General features: G+C 35.2%; 1 protein-coding gene across 1 annotated transcript in view; it reads right to left on the reverse strand.

Moving 5' to 3' along the window:
* Window positions 1–19166, reverse strand: part of EML6 (EMAP like 6) — a 135670-nt gene that overhangs the window by 60787 nt on the left and 55717 nt on the right. Inside the window, exons 5-11 of the mRNA XM_035565508.2 lie at window positions 17422–17607; window positions 16373–16508; window positions 11395–11596; window positions 5628–5765; window positions 3513–3769; window positions 1085–1297; window positions 84–251 (exon numbers count right to left, since the gene is read on the reverse strand). Of these exons, the coding sequence (XP_035421401.1) occupies window positions 84–251; window positions 1085–1297; window positions 3513–3769; window positions 5628–5765; window positions 11395–11596; window positions 16373–16508; window positions 17422–17607 (1300 nt within the window). The remainder of the gene's footprint in view (window positions 1–83; window positions 252–1084; window positions 1298–3512; window positions 3770–5627; window positions 5766–11394; window positions 11597–16372; window positions 16509–17421; window positions 17608–19166) is intronic.

The raw sequence follows: 19166 nt of genomic DNA on the forward strand, positions 1-19166 counted from the left end.
GCTAATTCAATAAAAGCTTTTGCATCATTGCTGCATTCTCTGTTATTTTATTTAATAAATAATTTAGAAGAGATCATTTTTACCTTGCGGAGCTGTTTCGAGGATGCCATTTGTTATCCCTTCAGGAATAAATCGCCACTGAAAGACAGAGTGATCAGCACCTCCTGTACTTAAAACCCACTGAAAGTCATGGGACCATCGGACATTGGTTACATGTGCTGAATGGCCAACATATTTTCTAAATTTAGCTCCTAAAATGAAAAATAGAACTGTTAATATGTAAGAAGAAAAACAAAATTAACATGGTAACTAATGAAGGCAGGCTTTCCAACTGAAACTTAAAAGAAAGCTACAAAAAATACTTAAATGTCTGTTTTGATATCGTGATGCTAATTATAAATTTTAATATAAAAAAAAAGTTATAAAATAACAAAATATGGTCACTTCAGTTTTCAGAAAAATACTTAAATCTTGGAAGGGGTACTAGCTACAGACAGGGTTAAATTTTCATCTTTATGGACATTAATACTCATATGAATTATAAAAATATGTACTACATACATTTATTCAAATGCACTATCAAAAAATAATACTTAAATGATATCAACTTAAACACTGAAGATCATGGAAAGCCAAAAGGTTATTATATTTAGTTTTATTGACTTTATGTGTGGTACAGTGCAATTAACAAGGAAACAACCTATGTTAAAAAAATTACAGCCTACTACAAATATGAAGTAAATAGCTCACACAGAGCTATGCTGACACATACTAATAGACAGTGAAATCCTACTGGTTTCTGAAATTATTACTGGCATAAATTTGGATGACAATATAGTATTAGTATACGCACATGCTAAACTAGATATTCTGAACAGTTTCCAAACAAGTACATACGCATTGGCAGGAAATTGCTAGATACAAAGCGGGTTAAAATCTCATAATTATGTCCAATAATACTAATGTGAATTGTACTCACACTAACTTGAATTATACACCTGAATTTAAAGTCACTCTCAGAAAATACACTGATATGGCATAAAACAAACATTGCATTCTTCAGAAATCCAAAATACTTTCTTACCTTTCTTTAGGCATGGAAATCTGAACAATTTAACCAGTCCAAAATCATCTCCAGTCACTAACACTGAGCTATTGTAGTTTCCATCCACAGAGTTGACGTCTGTAATGTTTGTATATTTTGGCCAAATACCATTTACTTCAGATCCTATCACACAGGTCCATGAGGCCCAATGAATTCCTTTGATCTCATCTTTGCTAGTTAGATGCTTCCCAGCTGAAAATACGCAAGCGAATATTCTGTTTAATCATTTGTTTTTCAGTATACCCCATTTCTTTCAGTACATTTATCTGTATATTCTTCTTTGGATTAGTTTTTTTTAACATCAATAAATTACAAAGATTCACCATTTTCTTTAAATAAGTATAATTGTATTTGTGGTATTTGAGGACATTACACATGAGTTCTAATGCAGCTGCATTAGCTGCATGCTAAAAAATTACAAGAGTGGAAAAACATTGAAATTCCACATCACTTCTACCAAAGAAATATCTTCAGTAAAAAGCATGTGTATGTAATATGAGTTCCTAGAACATTGTCAAGTTCTACGAGATTAATAACACAAATTTTAAAATAAAGTGCATGTACTTACACGTGCAATTATTTGTCCTAATCATATCAAGTCACTAAAATTTGAATATTTGCTCAGTCAATCATTTTGTGGTACTTTGTGGTACTTGTGGTACTTTTCATTTACAGAGACTGCTTTACAGTTGACTAGATATACTCTGACTTCGTGATAAATCTGAGTGCTATTCATGTAAGGAAATATTTTTAAAGTTTTGTATGTACTAGAAGAATGAGCACAACTGGGGAAATAACTAGCTGATAAATATGTTCATTATCTGTTTCATGACATAAGTAATGCTGTTTTTATTATCAATATTAATATAACAGTAACAAAGAACAGAAAGTGACTGTAGCATCATGATGAAAAGCAAAGTACTCTGCAAGAAAAAGCATTATTACAAAAAAATAAATAGTTGGAACTATCAATTTAGCAATTCTATAGAACAAGCAAAATTGAACATTTTCTTTAGATATATTAAAACATTTCAAGAGATATCAACTAAAAAGAAACCAGAATCTCATTTTAAAATTTGACAGAACTGCTGTGAAATTTGAACAGGGTCAGGTTTAGATTCAGCATTTGATCCAAGCTTATTTAGGCAGGCCTTAGGAAATCTACAGGCACTACTGGAAGATAACTAATTTTAGCTTTTTGTTTTGTTTTCATAACTGCTAAATATAGAGAGCACCTTTAACTTTCATTCTTGAATGACACAAAGCTGTTAAGAGATACACAGCCCAGTCTAACCAGATTTTCTTGGTTAGACTATTCCAGGCTTTTTAACCCAAATGTTTATCAAACACAACTGCAGACTCATTCTAAATATGCAATGGATTTGCTTAATTTAATATGCCTGGGGGTTTATCTATGTGCTACTCATTAATAGTTATCAAAAACACCATCATTTCTTAAAGTCCACAAGGAAGAAAGTAAAGGGAAGATGCAAGTTTGGAAACTTTAAGTGAATCCAACTTAATCTGAACTGTTCAAGTTTAAATTATCACTGTAATGATAATGAAATAAGACTTAACCAACACTTAGATTACTTTTGATGGCTATATTATTTCAACCCAGGATCAATGGAAATTCAGATTTTGGCTGAAACTGAGTATTTGCTAGGAGCCAGAAGCAGCTACCTTTCAAAGAGTCAAGATATGGCCACAGTCAACTAAATTCATAATTAACCTCCAGATAAGTTTGGGTAAGAAAAATACGATTTAGATTCCCTACACAAGAGGGTTGCCAAAGTAGGTCAGATGAGAACAAAATCTTACTCCTAAGGCTCTCTTCTGCTGACAGTTTTTTCTAAATATTAGAAAGCATTCTCAATTATGAACTATAATAAATCAATTATTTATCATACTGTTACAGATGAATTACAAATACTTTTACAGGACAATCACAGAATCACAAAATCATAGAAAGATTTGGGTTGGAAGGGACCTTAAAGGTCATCTAATTCCAACCCAAATCATCCTCAGAAGTGACAAGTTGGATTGTGAGGAAATTGTACAGGGTATATATATATATATATATATATATATATATTACTACAGCTGAGGTCCCAAAAAAAAAAAAATTAAAAATTATACATTTGGTACTTTTTTTTTTTTTTTTTTTTTAACCCTGGTGATGTGAATATAAATCTTGCCCTACGATGCAGACAGTTTTTACTTAACCAAAGCTGAAGGTGGGTATATACTGTGAATACTGATTTAAAAAATGAACTACAGTATTTATGTAAGTTCCAGCCAAGAAGCTCTGCTTGCAGATGTACTGTTTATATCATATTTCTGTTGTTCTCTTCAAACCAACACTGAAGTTTGTTTGTTCATACCACGTTCATACTTGTAAACTTACAAGGCATCTTGTAGAACAGTCTCTCTCCTGCACCATCGTTGGTTTGCAAGAATTTACTATCCACAGACCAGTCAATATGAGTAATAAAACTAGATGATTTGTTGCATTCTCCTATTTTTTTGTATCGCTGAGCAACCGCATAGATATCCACTGGACCATCGTTAGAACCCACAGCAAGGTAAGAGCCATCTGGTGAAAATTTCATTTCATGGATTACTTCTTTTCGGTCTTTAATATGAACTACCTCTGTCATGTCTCTGCAAGAACAAATTGTGAAAATATGAACTGTAAACTAGTGGAAGTACAATCCACAAATATTCAAGACAAATATGAAGACAAATGCACTGAATACCTTGTACAACAAAAAACAGTTTTCACAAAGCAATCCTTTTTTTTTCAGAAGCTCCTATTGCTTTCATTGGCTATAAGCATATTTTAAAAACAAAAAATAGAAACAACTTTACCCGTCAATGATACTCTTCATTCTACTCACCTAATGTTAGCTGTAAAAAAGTTAGCTGTCTAGTCTAAACTAGACCAGACTAAATTTTTTTTTACATAGTACATGAGAAAAGAGTTCCACCTTAAGAGTGATTACTGTACCTCACAAGACTGTGCTTGAATGGCCTGTGGGAGATACCCATTTCTCTACACTGTCTCTTTTGGGGAGGCAGACAAACAGTTTACAATAGTGGCAAACAATTAGGATGGTAAAGTTAGATATGATTACTCCCCTGTACTATGACCAGTTAGCTACGTCTTTTGGGGATCCAGCACCCCTCTCTGTCTGCCAATGGAAAAAAATAAAAAATTTGTAAGCTCTGCCTTATTACTAAAAACTGGCAACCTAACTATTCCATAGTGGTAAATATTGCTACTGAGAAGGGCAGTGAATTCTTTATATTATTCCATAGATTTAGATCTTTCATGGCCAAGGACACGGAAGAAGGAGATCAGAAAGATTCATGTCACCGAGCACATGCAATCGGAAAAAAAAAAAAGCCAACAAAACATATGGCCATAGTCCAGTCTTCCTGCATCAGGGGCTGCTGATTTGTTTCCCTGTCAGAAGATCTGTCACAGAAAAGGAACAGATGGAGAAGCAATTGCATTCAGGGCCTTACACAAGTGTGTTGCCACTCTTTAAGGAATAATGCTGGGTTTATCATTATCAGTCTCCGCCAGCTGAATCATGAATAACCTTAGGTATCAGACAAATTAGCAAAGACAAGATTACTGTGAGACAAAGATTAACTGCTTTAGAAAACTACTAGTCTTTGAAAAGGCTTTTAAATTAATGTGAACAGATCACTTAAGATTTATGAAAGTCATTAAAGCAGTATTACAGCAGTTTTCACAGATCTTCCATCGATAACATGCTTTTCCCTCCTATCAGCTACAAGTTCAAAGCATTTAAAATATATTCTTACTAAATATGCAACAATGTTAAAGAAGTGGTAAACTCTTCCAAGTATCAATTAAAATAGCCTGTTTTAAAGTCATACTATTTTTGTTGGCTATTTCACTCCATGGCCAGTTTATGCTTTACCTGCCTTTGTGTGTCTTTCATAGTATAATCCCAGATAGAAAATACCCACTGGGTAGGATGCACCATGAGAAAAAGTCTTGTAATCTAATAAAAAATGTGGAATTTCCATATATTTAGCAAATGCTTAAAAATGTTTTTTAATCACTGATTATTTTGATACTGGCTATTCTTGTTTATGGCAGAAAACTTATCAAGGAGATGCCTCTCAAAACTGTGTTAACTCTGTTATGCACATTTTTCCATGAAATATTTGTGTAATTCCAGAATAAATTAAAAAAAAGCCAAACTTGAAAGTCTTAAACTGTATCAACCTCATTACTGTGAGCTAATTTTTTGACTTGAATAAAGCATAGGTTTGTTCCTCACTGTCAAACTAGCACATTTTAAAACACCAAGTAACATTATGAAAGCATATCCTCAAATTTTACTTTTTTAAATGAAATACACAATGATATTACTTTATTTTTAATAGGAAAAAAAATTATAATAGGGGCTTGAGTTACTTGGAAAAAAAAACAAAAAACAAACCTAACATAAGAACCCAGTACCAAATTTTCTCATCTTACCTTACTCTAAGAACAATGAAGGAGCCATCTTTCATTCCAAGTGCTAACTGTGATCCATCAGGACTGAAAGAAACACTCCGCACTGCTTCCTCCATATTACAACGAGCTATCAAGGCATGGTCAGCAAGACTCCATAATCTGCATCAAAGGAAATTGAAAACAGTAGCAGATTTTTCCTGACTGCACAATAGTTCAATATTATCAAGAGTAAAAATGACAAGTCTAACCGAATTGTAAGGGCCCATTTGTATGTACACCTTATATTAAGATTTTAGAATGCATTAATTTCCTTTCCAATCATGGAATGAAGATATTTGCACTGACTTGAGCCAACAGACTTTCATATACATAGTTTTTAAAAGTTCAAAACTGCTTATCAATCTAGAAGAGAAAAATGGTATACAGTGACTGCCTGATTCAATATATGGAGACAGAATTTTCCAACAGTGGCACTAAACCTCTTTGCAAATAACATCAAATGACAACCCAGGTTTAAACTTCTTCCAAAATAAAGGAGTCTTTACTACTCCCAGTTCTAGCGGGGATGGCAGCTCAGACCGGAACACATATCTGCGACAGCAAAAAAGTAAGCAGGGTAAAGAAAGTCCTTCAAGCTAAACTACAAGCATTCTGTACTATTTCTGGACTCATTAGCTAATAGAATTCCCCTAGATGAATAACAAAAGAATGCAATTTTCTGTAAACAGATACGGTCCATGCAGACCAGGGTGAAATTTTCAGCGAAAGTGAAAGTAATACTCAAAGAAAGTAAACATTCCAATCATGGGGAAAATCTTCTTGTTACAACATTTAATAAACTATGCTGCTTTGGTCATTTACAACATTTTAAATAAAATGAATCAATAAATATGTCATAAGATGGGGAAAAACAATCACTGTACCTATATTTTAAGAAGGAACGAAGGGAGTTTCCCAGATCACTACAAGCTGGTTAATCAGATCTCAGTATGCAAGATTTAGAAAAAAAAATAGCGAAAAGAATAATTAAACATATGGAAGAAAATGCATAAAAGATCTCTTGGGGTAGAAAAATTAAGTCAGCAATACCCAACTATCTTTATTTTGAGGACAGCATCAAAGATCTAATGTATTTGTTAGAGATTTATAAAATATTAAGTAAAATATTATAACACTAGTAATGTAGTTATTGGCAAAACTTGAGAAAACATTAATTTATACAGGAACTGTAACATGATATTGGATAAAGTTTTATGCAAGCTTTACAGAAAGAAACAATTAGGCTGGATGGAAGATACTACCGAGATTTCTACAAGCTTTGGAATAGTACATTTAATATTTTTGCTAAAGACACCAGCACAAAAGATGAGAATGCTAATGAAATTTGCTATGGACAGCAAGCTGGGAGGCTCTGTGAACCCAGAGATGGATTTATCAAATTGGAAGAAACAGAGGATTCTTGATGATGAAACAAATAGACATGGAATGAAATTTAACTAAAGCCCATATTCTCAGAGTCTCATATCTAAAATTGTGCTGTAAGCTTGAAACGTAAGTGGAACCAGCAAAAAGAAGTAAGATCCCACACCGTTTTTTCAATTATAGAATGACTATGATCCATGAGTGAGTTGCAGACAGGAAAAAGGAAATCTGATCCTAAAATATATCCTGGGTGCTATTCCAGGAGGCACACAAAACATTAGCACACAACACATAGTGACCTCATCCAGCATATTCTTTACAGAGTCTCCCAAGAAATTTGAATAAAAACAGGAACAGATGCAGTGAAGGATTATTAGGATGATTAAGAGAATGAAGACTGTATCACATTAAAGAGGACCAAAAGAGTTGAACTTTTATACCTTAGTGAAACAAAGGCTGGGAAGGGATAGTATTGCTTCCAAAAATACAGCAGTAGGATAAACATCAAAGAAGGAGAAAAAGTTATGTTGAAGGACCATGTTGGCACTAGAACAAATAGGATAAACAGAACATGAATATACCCTGAAAATGAGAAGGAAATTTCTGACCACACCAGCAGTAACATTTAGGTGCATCCTTGAAGTAAGAGTAACAGGAGAAAAAAAAAAAAGACAGAGTTTGATAAATTTAGTAAAAGGATTATAGTATTTGACTGCCTGTATTGAAAAAGGACGGCACCCTGTGATCTCAGCATTTCTTTTCAATCAGAAACCCTTTGGGACGTGTCAGGTTAATGTTATTAGGGTCAGCCTGGTTTCCTCTTAGTCTGAGAGAATTCAAGGATGAGAAAGAATTTGAGAAGATGTCTCGGTGAAACAATGCCATGTACAGTTTCCTGGTGAAAAATTTTCGTGGGATGCTAGTACTGTTTTCAAAGACAAAACAGAAGTAAGGATCAGATGCAAGATTCTTAAGAGCTATGTTAGAAGTCCTAGAACCACAAAGGATTTTGAAAGATTTCAAAAGAAACACCAGGATAGTTTGCCTCCAAAGTTGTTCCTTCCAAATGGATCACTTTGCTCAAAATGTTACAAGCATAACTGCAATACCTGGCGGTGCAAGCAGAATAATTCAATTTTCTAAAAAAAAAAAAAAAAAAAACATACAAAAACCACACCTTTTTTACTTTATTGAATTAATGAAAACTTATAATTTTTTAACAATAAGTAAAAAATAAATCATTTTGCACATGTGCAGGCATTTGTATGCACAACTGAAAAATGAAAAGCCTGGCTTTGTTTATGAAAATAAGAAAGGTATTTTTGCTGGCAAAATGCTTCTATACATTGTTCACGTTGTTTTGGAAAGAGCTAGATAAACAAACTACTTCTGTTTACAAGTCCCTCTGTTTTCAAACAAGGCAAAGATGTGTTTTTAACATTCTTCAGAAAGTTTCCAATGTGTTTGTTTAAATGACTGAGTTTTAGATGCCAAAATAAGGCTCATGAAACATGATTTTATTAGTAAATTTTCCAGTCTTTTCTGTCATATAGCCGACATATGAGTTTATTTTTTGGTGCACATACTGATTACAGCCTCCCAGGAGGTTTACTAGCAACCACTTCATATGCAGAAACAGCCAGAGTTGATGGAAGAAGCTTAACTGCTGGTTTGTTTCATTCACTGGCAGAACACTGCGTTAAAAACAAACAAACAAAAAAAACCCCAGACATAAATATTCAAATTGATTTGTGTAAAAATAGGATTCTATATCAATCTTCTCACAAATGTAGGAGTAGAGAAAGAGATCATTCAAGAAAGACAGACAGCATAGCTGAGATGTTCTGCCAGAACAGCAGCTATTTGCGGTCCTGCAGCTAGATGTTACACTGCTATGCTACAAAAAGACAGGTATGAATTCCATTGAACAAATATAATAAGTAATTCTGTATGCCTCCACTGGTGTTCAGATGACAAAGAAGTCTCTTCCCTATTCCTGTTGTAAGAGACAGGAAGCAAGCAGCATTCCTCATCAATACAGCTTTGAAATTTAAAATGGAGGAATCCTATATTCAGTTAGTCTTCTCTCAGCTGTGCTAGGGAAAATCTAGAGAAATTCTCCTTAACGCTTCTGAGGTCCTTTTCATTTAAACATGTCATTTAGACATAAGAATGTAATCTGGCCTACTAAATAATTTTATTTGCAAAACAATTTACTTTATACTATAGCTATTCTTCTCAAAAGAATGTGGTAATCAAATACTAAGAAAAATTATGTAATAAAATAAATGGCAATATAGAACCATTCCTGTCAATGCAAAACCATTACTAAAATTCATCTCATAATGTTAGGGATGCATGAAGTTTCTAGGCAAACAAATTCAAGATGCTTCATTTCCCTAATGCAATTTTTTCTGGTTTGGGACTGATATTCCCTTCCATTGTGGAAAATCCTTTTACTAACAGAATTATCTTTCAGTTTCAAAACTATTAATCTATTTCCTTGCATTTGTTGCTAAGACCACACAATTGGTCTAAGCCTGCAGCCCAAAAACATTAAAGAAAAAACAATATAGGAAAATCCTTTTGTGTACATTTCATGTTACTGAAAACGAACAAGCATTTATATATTTCTGTGGAATTCCTCACGTGAAGCATTTGCATATAAAAAAATAGCACTGCCTGAACTAGAATTCAAATCCCACATTCCCTAGTGCCTAACCAGCTAAATGAGTGTATGTTGGAACGCAGCAAAACATTAATGTTAATAAATGCACATTTTATAGAATGGCTATGTTCAAAGGCATCAGTAATACAATAAGAACAAGAACAACAATAATAAACATAAGAGCACAACTAAGTAAGGCTTTATGTGCACAAAGAACATGCTTTTGTAGATGGGCACAAGTTTGTTCTACGCACACTGAGTCAGCAGTACATTATCCAGCTCCAAACCAGAACGGTATTACCATGTTATACCAAAGTCTTAGTTGGCATAGCTTATTAGCTTTAGGCCAGTACTACGCTAATCCCAGCACTGCGGCTCTTGTTTCAGAATGGGCTTGAATCCCACTAGAACGAAGGCAGTGTGAATTTGTGCCTGCCTGTAAAACTGTGAAAAAAAAAAAAAAAAAAAGCAGAAGAGACCATCCCTGCATTTTTATGAACTGAAAGAAATAATACTAATATGTAGGAAACATGGAGATTACATGACTGTAGAGACTAACTGGAGTTTTGTTAGTTTCATATTTGAGGGTTTAATTATGGTTAGAAAGAGATGAGGAATGGCAAGAGTAGAAAACCAGTACAAGAAAAAAGGGAGAAAGGAAAAGGAAAAACTGAAACTCTAACTGACAGAGGTGTTAGAAATTAGGACAGAAGGGTCAAGAGAAACCTGACAGTAGGAACCCTAGGACAGTAGGAAAACCAGAGCTTAGGAAACCAAGCTGTCATGAACCCCACTGTATGCGCTCTGCATACAGAGGGCAACAGAGAACACCACTTGAAGAAAAGACTCAGGAAACTGCCATAACAAAGCCAGGATTCCCAGAAGTCTCTCCTGTCCCCATGTGTACCTTTATCAGTGATGAAAAAGAGGGCTGAGAAAAAGTTTTGCTGAATCTCTTTAATCCCAGGTAAGTAATTATTCACAGTGGGCATTGTCCACGTCCAGTTGAGACAACATACAACAGCTGTGTGCGTATGGAACTTGTGTTCAGTACAGCAAGCATCTGAGCGTAACTCCAAACATTAATCCAAACATTACTTTAATATCTTACCAAGCATTAAAAAAATATTAGTTTTTTTCATCAGCTCCTCAATTGGTCAAATTTTAACCGGGAGAGGAAAAGAAACATCTGAAAGACCTTTTTCATTAGGGTAAACCAGTGCATTTTCATTAACCTCATTTTCTGGGATTTTAATTTAATTGGGTTTAGATTAAATGTTCTAAAATGGCTGAGTCAGACACCTGCTGTGCAAAAATTCAGTCAGTTATTTAGGCTTTAGGTTTATCGCATCGCATGGTACTACCTAATGAGAAGTATGAGGTGGCTGTTGTATTTAGATACTTAAACCTGCTGTTCAGAACAATAATGAGCACTGAAAGAAAAGTACTCCAGCACGTGTCAAACCCAAGTATTTGAACACAAATTCTGATTACTTTTACATGATGTGTGGAGCCCAAATAGAGAATAGAGAAGAGGCTGAAGAGAAGTTGCTAAGAAAAACATGGAGGAAAATAATATAGTCTTAATAGGGTCTTAACATGAGGCCAAAAAAGAAATAATTTACAAATATGTCAAACTGATATTGGTTAAAAACAATGTGTACATGATTAAACATAAAAAAAAAGATGTAGCCTTACCGTACAGACCGATCATCACTGCCTGTGACTGCTAAAGGCTTCTTTGGATGGACTGCCAAGGCCCAGAGCTCTCCCTCACAATGTCCCTGCATAATCAGCATGGGTTTATCTCTCTCTCTTACTAACACCTCAAATATTTCACTGTCCTGTGTCCCTGCTAAAAGTCTGTCTGCTTTCCAACAGACACTTCGGATGGACAAACCTGACAGGGGACAAAAAAATGTTATATTAATGGCAATGACAAGACAAAGTGATAGTACAGTGAAAATCACTAAGACTTTAAGAGTTAATTTATAACAAACATCATGTTTTGAAACTAAGTTTTATATCACAGTTGATTAAATCTCAAAACAGTTCTGTTAAATTGTCTCCATTTGACAGAAAAAGACAAAGTTCAATCCTGGGAAAATGCCGCCTCTAATATTCCTGCTGCTGGTTTGTCAAGGGATTAAGCTTTTCTGCTTGCTTACACCTAGGAATTTACTTTAAAAAAATAATTTGATATGATTTAAAGATGTAAATTTTCAATTAGGCAAGATTCCTGTGTCAAATACTGAATCATAGAATCATAGAATAACCCGAGTTGGAAGGGACCCTTAAGGATCATCGAGTCCAACTCCTGGCACCACACAGGTCTACCCAAAATTTTAGACCTTGTGACAGTCCAAACGCTTCTTAAATTCCAACAGGCTTGGTGCAGTGACTACTTCCCTGGGGAGCCTGTTCCAGTGTGCGACCACCCTCTCGGTGAAGAACCTCTTCCTGATGTCTAGCTTAAACCTCCCCTGCCTCAGCTTGACACCATTCCCGTGGGTCCTATCACTGGTGACTAAGGAGAATAGGTCAGCGCCTGCCCCTCCACTCCCTCTTGTGAGGAAGCTGTAGATTGTGATGAGGTCTCCCCTCAGCCTCCTCTTCTCCAGGCTGAACAGGCCAAGTGACCTCAGCCACTCCTCATACGTCTTCCCCTCTAGTCCCTTCACCATCTTCGTCGCTCTCCTCTGGACACTCTCCAACAGTTTTACACCCTTTTTGTACTGTGGTGCCCAGAACTGCACACAGTACGCGAGGTGAGGCCGTGCCAGCGCAGAGTAGAGCAGGACAATCCCTTCCCTCGACCGACTAGCGATGCCGTGCTTGATGCACCCCAGGATCCGGTTGGCCCTCCTGGCTGTCAGGGCACACTGCTGGCTCATATTCAACTTGCTGTCAACCACAACCCCCAGATCCTTCTCTGCGGGGCTGCTGTCCAGCGTCTCGTCGCCCAGTCTGTACGTATATGCAGGGTTGCCTCATCCCAGGTGCAAGACCCAGCACTTGCTCTTGTTAAACTTCATGCGGTTTTCGCCCTTTTTTCAGCATTTAGATTTTTCCATATTTAAATAAATAAAATGGTGATCAAACTTTTAACGGCAAGTTTAAATAAAATTGTTTATGCTCAAGTTATCAAAGTTCTCTGCTTTTATCCAAACTAATTATTACAGAAAAATAAAAAACAGAACCTTGCTTTGCATACCTTTTAGAGAGCTTGATCTTATTCCATGGATCTGATCATAACTTTGCAGCTGGAATTTTACTAACTACAAGCTTAAAAATACAATCTTAACAGGTTGAGCAATGAATTACAGCACTGAGTACCCCAACATATGTGACTGTGTTTGAAAACTAGTGTTTTGTATTCTAAAACATCTTTTAAAGTAGGGAAGTCTGCTAGCAAATATTTATGAAGAACACTCAAAAAGTAGAATAGCTCTAAGACTGAATTTGGTTTAGTTATCCTTAGCAGAGAAAGAATGCTTCAAGCCAGAACATTAACGAATTGATAGCATTCTTTGGCTGACTGCCTCCAGGCTTTGTATCTTCTATTTCAGTAGATGAAAATTTCTAAGTTTGGATAATGGGTCTAGATGCTGTGAGGTGTGAATGAATAAAAAAACCAAAAACATTTGTCATGTAATCAAGGTCAAACATGTCACAATTTTAACATATTTGGAATCGAATATTCAATGCAATTAACTTCTAGTCACATAAATAAAATTTACTGTAAGCATTTTGTATCATCTATTGAGAAGGGCAAAATAATCTTCATTTATTGTCTTGTCCAGTTCCAGTACCTTTTAATTTTAACAGTTTCATTCTGTGATCCAGCTAAATTTCTATAGAATTTTTGACTCAAGTTTTCTTTATAAGCACTGAAGGCCATAGAAGCAATGAAGCTCAGATAATAAGTAGAAAATTGGTATTGTTAAGATTTAGACTATTAATGACAACTTTTGATGTGGGAAAGGTATTTTTTTCTGTGATGTGCTGCACTTAAGGAAAGATTACACACTATAAGAATTTTTACTAGTATTCACGTGTATTTAAATATAAATGGCAAGTCTATTATCTGATTTTTACTGGTGGTGACTGTCTTATTTTAAAAGCTTTTAGTACTTCTCTGTACAGGATGACCAATGAATGAGTATATGCTGAAAAAAAATATTCCTTCTACCTTAGAAAGGAGTTTTAAGTTTGAATGTTGATGTCTTTGTAAAATGCTTTGGAAAAAATGTAATTGGAATGGAGGAACAGAAGGTCATGGGTAAGCAACTAAGGCAACCACCATTGCTTCCAGTTACCTATATGCTTAAACTAGTGGATGACATACTGGACAGACACAGCAGAAAAGTACTAAGGCACAACTGAAACAGCAGGCATAAACTGTATCACACTGAAAGAACACAAGAGAGAAGAAAGCCCAGAACAAGAACAAGGTGACAGGGATGTAAATGCATGCTTGGATTTTAGGATTTTATGACCAGCAGTCATCCCCAACGTCTTTTTTTTTTTTTTTTTTTTAATATAGTTCTAGTGATACAGCAGTCATACAACACTTCACAAATAGTCTAAATGATAATGCTTATGACCACACCATCTTTGATTAAGCTCTGGTAAAATTTTGCAGACTTGCTTAAGTCAGTTTCTTGCCATTAATGCAGACAATGTTTTGACAGACAAACATAAAACCTGAAGGATTTAAGTGCTTTCAAGACAAGATTTGGACAATGTTTTAGTTTTTAGAAAACAGTTAATTTATTATTTTTTAATTTATAATTTACATAAAATATACACTAAATAGCAACACAATTCACTTTCTAGAAACGATTATTTTTACTACTTTTGCCATGCAATAAGATAGTAAAATTCTTTATTGACTGTCGCTCAGACATACAACTGCTGTTATGATGTCTGGTTCTGCTTAGCTACTCCCATCTAAGAATTCTGTTTCTTTTAACATTTAGCAGGCAGCAAAAATAAAGGCATCAAGTTAGAATCACTGAACAGCACGTCTACTAGGAATTTTCCCTCACTAAGCCCTTTCTTGATTGAGCTTAATCAAGTCCCAAATCCCTTTTTAGGCAAGCTGTAGAAGGATAGCTAGGTGCTTTCTGCAGATAGATGATGACCTTTATGAATTATTACAGTTCTGTAATATAAGTTATTATTTTGTAGTTATATTTTTCCATATAAGTTTTGTTAACTACAGTCAACTGAAAGTAACTGAAGTCAGCTAAAGTCTGTCATGTCCTAAGTATGGACACATCCCAGGTAGCAGTAAGAGCAAAAGCTTGCTTCTACTCTGGTTTCATGAATGTGTGCAATAACATTCATGCCCAGCATCACTTCATAAGGAGCAAAGGAGGATGACCATGCATGTTTTGTGTGTCAGCACTGCTTTCTTTGTGTAGCCCTTCATATAAGTTATTCTGACTTTTATTAGGAACAGACAGCCTGCAAGAGTGCTATTAGCCTGAATGATCTTCCTAACTCACAATGCAGGCAGGCTTATTTCTCCACAACTTTTATAGGGTATTTCTAAGTTGATTAAAACTGATGTAAATTATAATAAGGTACTGCAAATGTTTTCTAGGAATTAATATTGAACATTATGGTTCTGCCTGCAAAAACCTACATAAAGCCAGAATTATACAGCAAATGGACTACTGGCTGGTGTTCTTGACACATTTTTTAAAAGACAAATTTTGCAAGTTTACACTACACGTAGGCAAATTGGCAGAGCAGTGTTCATCCAAGGCTGCTGGCGGTTTGCTTGTTGGATGAGCCTACATATCGCAAACTTATGGATTTTACAAGATTTAGAATCATCAGCCAATCTGGTTTAAGTAAATTGAAAAAATAAATGTAACAAGCTTGTTACTAGATCATAGGCCAAAACATACATAATTGAGAAAGAAAATGTTATCCTCCGTAGCTGCCTCCTGACTATTCTGATGGTAATTATAACATGAAGATTGTTGGAAAATTTAAGTTAAGAAGCAGGGAAAATAAACCATTACAAAGCTGGCTGCCAAAACTATGTAAAGCCTACTTAAGGCAAGCAAACAGACTGCTGTATTCTCAATCCAAATGGATGTGTAGAATTCCCAAAAGAACAAGTTCTTGATAAAGCATGCATTGTAACTTACAATCTTCATAAGTACTCTTAAAATCTTAATCACAAAACAAAGAGATGACTTATAGGAAGCATGATTAGTTTCAACAAACATGATGGTCAAGAATTTAATAGTAACCTCTCCACAAAATATACCAAGTGCTACCATTCCAAATGAACCTAAATGGTGTGCTTAGATGCTCAGCATCTATTAATATTAGGTTCCAAAAATCTCAGTTAAATGAATTACAATTAATAAATTAAAATTTGGCTAACTTAATTCAGCTGTCTGTGATTAATCAGTTTTTGTTTTCTCATATTTCCATTGTTGGGAGCAGCAACAATAAGCATCCTTCTATTTATATGATGAAATACGGAAAACTTCAGGCTACATCACTGACAGAAAAAAGGAACACAGATCTTAAAAGTAAATACAGTCATTAAGCAAAAAATCAGCAGTATGCAGAGAGATTTATGCTTGAAATTAAATTGCATTATAACCCATTAACTAGATGTGTGAAAAAAAAAGTAATAGCTCCTTACCTTTGTATCCTTGTTCAGTTTCCCTGAGATCAATTTTAGTAATTGGTTTGAAATCAGTGTCCCATAACCGAATGCAACCATCTCTCCCTCCAGTCGCAAAACCTTCCTCACAAGCATACATACTAAAAATTCCAGCCTGTTAACCAATAGTATAACAAGTTTCAAAGTTCTTTACGGTCAGTTTAAACACATGAAGCAAATGTTTTTGAATAGATTCTTGTTAAAGGCTAGGAACTGCTAGGCAGCAAAATGTTGTCCCATCCACATAAGGCAAACCAGCAAACACAAGGGGACACTTTTATTTCAAGTGCTCTCATTCATAGTGATTTATGTAGAAATTTGCATACAGATAATAGTGATATAGACCATTTGCAGAACTTTAAATTTGGCTTAGTTAATATTACGATGGGAATTATTAAATGAATAACATGGAACACTTAAAATAACTAGTTACCCTGAATAAACAAAACAGGTAAACAAGCGATACAAATATTCTTACAGGTGCAGAGATAACTGAGACATTCTTTCATGAATTCAGTTCAGACGTCATTTGGAATCTGACAGGAACTGAAAGACTGTCAATTCATTCTCAGGTTTACTCCCAGTCGAAGCTTTTATGAAAAATCAGTCTTGAATGTTTGGAATTTCAGTGGTAAGATTATATTTAAAATATGACCATTTACTTACCAAGTATTTTTAGGTAAACTGATCATACCTGAAGCTACTCAATCTGTGAAACTTTAGATTTAGAAACTTTAGGATTAATAATAATAATACTTTAGAAACTTCAGACTTAGAAACTTTACTTTAGTCTGCTTGGTTAAATCAGTGCTAAAAATATAAGTTCTGTCATTATCAGTTCAGCACCCAGCACCTGCTGACAATATGTAAACAAAGTAAAAAAAAATTACAGATAAGTTCTTAACTGATGAACTGTCTTAAACATTCTTCTGACCTGAAACAGAAGATCTTTGAAGATAAGCCTTCATGAAGTTTTCAAGTCAATGAACAGGTAATTTCAGAAATTGATGTTAAAACAAACAACTTACGCTATGCGCTCCTTGAATCGTGCGAACTAAGTTTAGCCCTTTCCAAACATAGATGTCTCCATTTAAAGCACCAGAGTACGTGACATCTTCTTTTGCGCATGCCAAACAAAGGATAGTTTGCAGATCTCCTGTTTTACCAAATATTCCTCTTTTTGCTGTCAGTGCATTTCCACACAACGTCCAAAACTGAAATGTAAATGACATATTAGGAAAAATTTGTGCAGGTTTTTTTTCATATTAACGTGCAGATCTCACAGCTGTACATTCTTACAGACACTTAAATGACTCCTGTAGTCCTATGAGACTACCCATTACTTCCCAAATTGCCTGCTTACCAAGAACAGGAAACCCTGAGGCAAATGCAGTATAAGTCTAAGAAGAAAACAAACTGATCAAGCTGCTTGTGAAAGTGAGGGAGCATTCCGCTTCATTATTACTACACTACCTCTTCTCATTATGTCACTAATTTTTATCATGTTCTGCTGGGTGAAATCTATGAATGTGAAAGCACACTTTCAAAAGCCAGAAACATCCCATTTTTCTTGTCTGCAAAACTTAAAATAAAGCTACAGCTCTGGAGCAATAAAATACTTAAGCTTCTGGATGAGCTGAAAACACATTTCTGCCCTTTAGTAACATACTGAAAGAGATATGCCCCTCAAAACTAAATTTGTTGAGAAACCACCTGTGGGGTAGAGGGCTGTAAATGCTTGTACGTGAAACTGAACTTGCTCTGACTGCGAAGTAATAGGATTTTCTAGCTGTGGAATAGTGACTTTCTTCACTCTTGCACAGACACAGTAACGTTCCGCCAAGAAGATTATAAGACTGCTGGTGAAGCAAAAGAATCTAGATTTTGTCTTAGAACGGTGTTGTTAGGGCTGGGCTAGAGAAATCATACTCATACTTTTGGAATCAGTTCTGAGTGTCATTTTTTTAATAGACGTAATTTTATCAAGGAGAGACAGTGTGTTCTCAGCTCCTCCTCAAGGATCAGGCTTCCCAGTGAAGGAAGAGTACAGAGGATCTCACTTAGATGTGTAAGAGAAGTACTGAAATTCCCTAGGCATCCTAGATAAGGCAGCACTATGAGGTTCTGAACACATGCAGAAACAGAACAGTAAGTGTGTGGGGGTTATAACACAGTCCTGAATGGTCTTGTCAGCTCAGGTCTTTACTAGTTTAGGCATTTATGCTCTGTGGTCCATTTCACAATAAAGAGATACTCTGAGAGACTGAACAGGAATATTGAAATGTCTCACATAGGTGCATAATGTCTATCTCACTTCATATGCCGACAACTTTTTTGTCACTATAAACCCAATTTTTAGGTCTTTGTCTTTGTACTTGCTCCTATACATTTCCTAGAAAGCTGAATTCCAGAAGATCCTTGTATCAAGGTTTTTTATTGCAGATCCTTCTCTATTGATAATTATTTTTTTCCACAAGGCAATTTACGAGCAGGCAGTGGGAATATTTCCCCTTGGGCTTTCATACTGTGAGAAAAACATATGCTCTCCTCACTTCTGGTTAGCTCTAGAAAGCAACAGAGAAGGTAGCAGCATTAGGAAGTGGGTGGAGGGTGGATCCTGAGCTCAATCTGACATGCCTTAGCTCCTAGGCTTTACCACCACTTTGAATTTTTGCTCAGCCAAATGACCCAATAGAACTGAAATGCTAAAGGAATAAATGAGTCTATTCCCATGTACTAGTCCCTATTCTCAAAGCGATACAATAACTTTAGA

Source organism: Cygnus atratus, chromosome 3 (genome assembly GCF_013377495.2).
Source record: "Cygnus atratus isolate AKBS03 ecotype Queensland, Australia chromosome 3, CAtr_DNAZoo_HiC_assembly, whole genome shotgun sequence".
Lineage (NCBI taxonomy): Eukaryota > Metazoa > Chordata > Aves > Anseriformes > Anatidae > Cygnus > Cygnus atratus.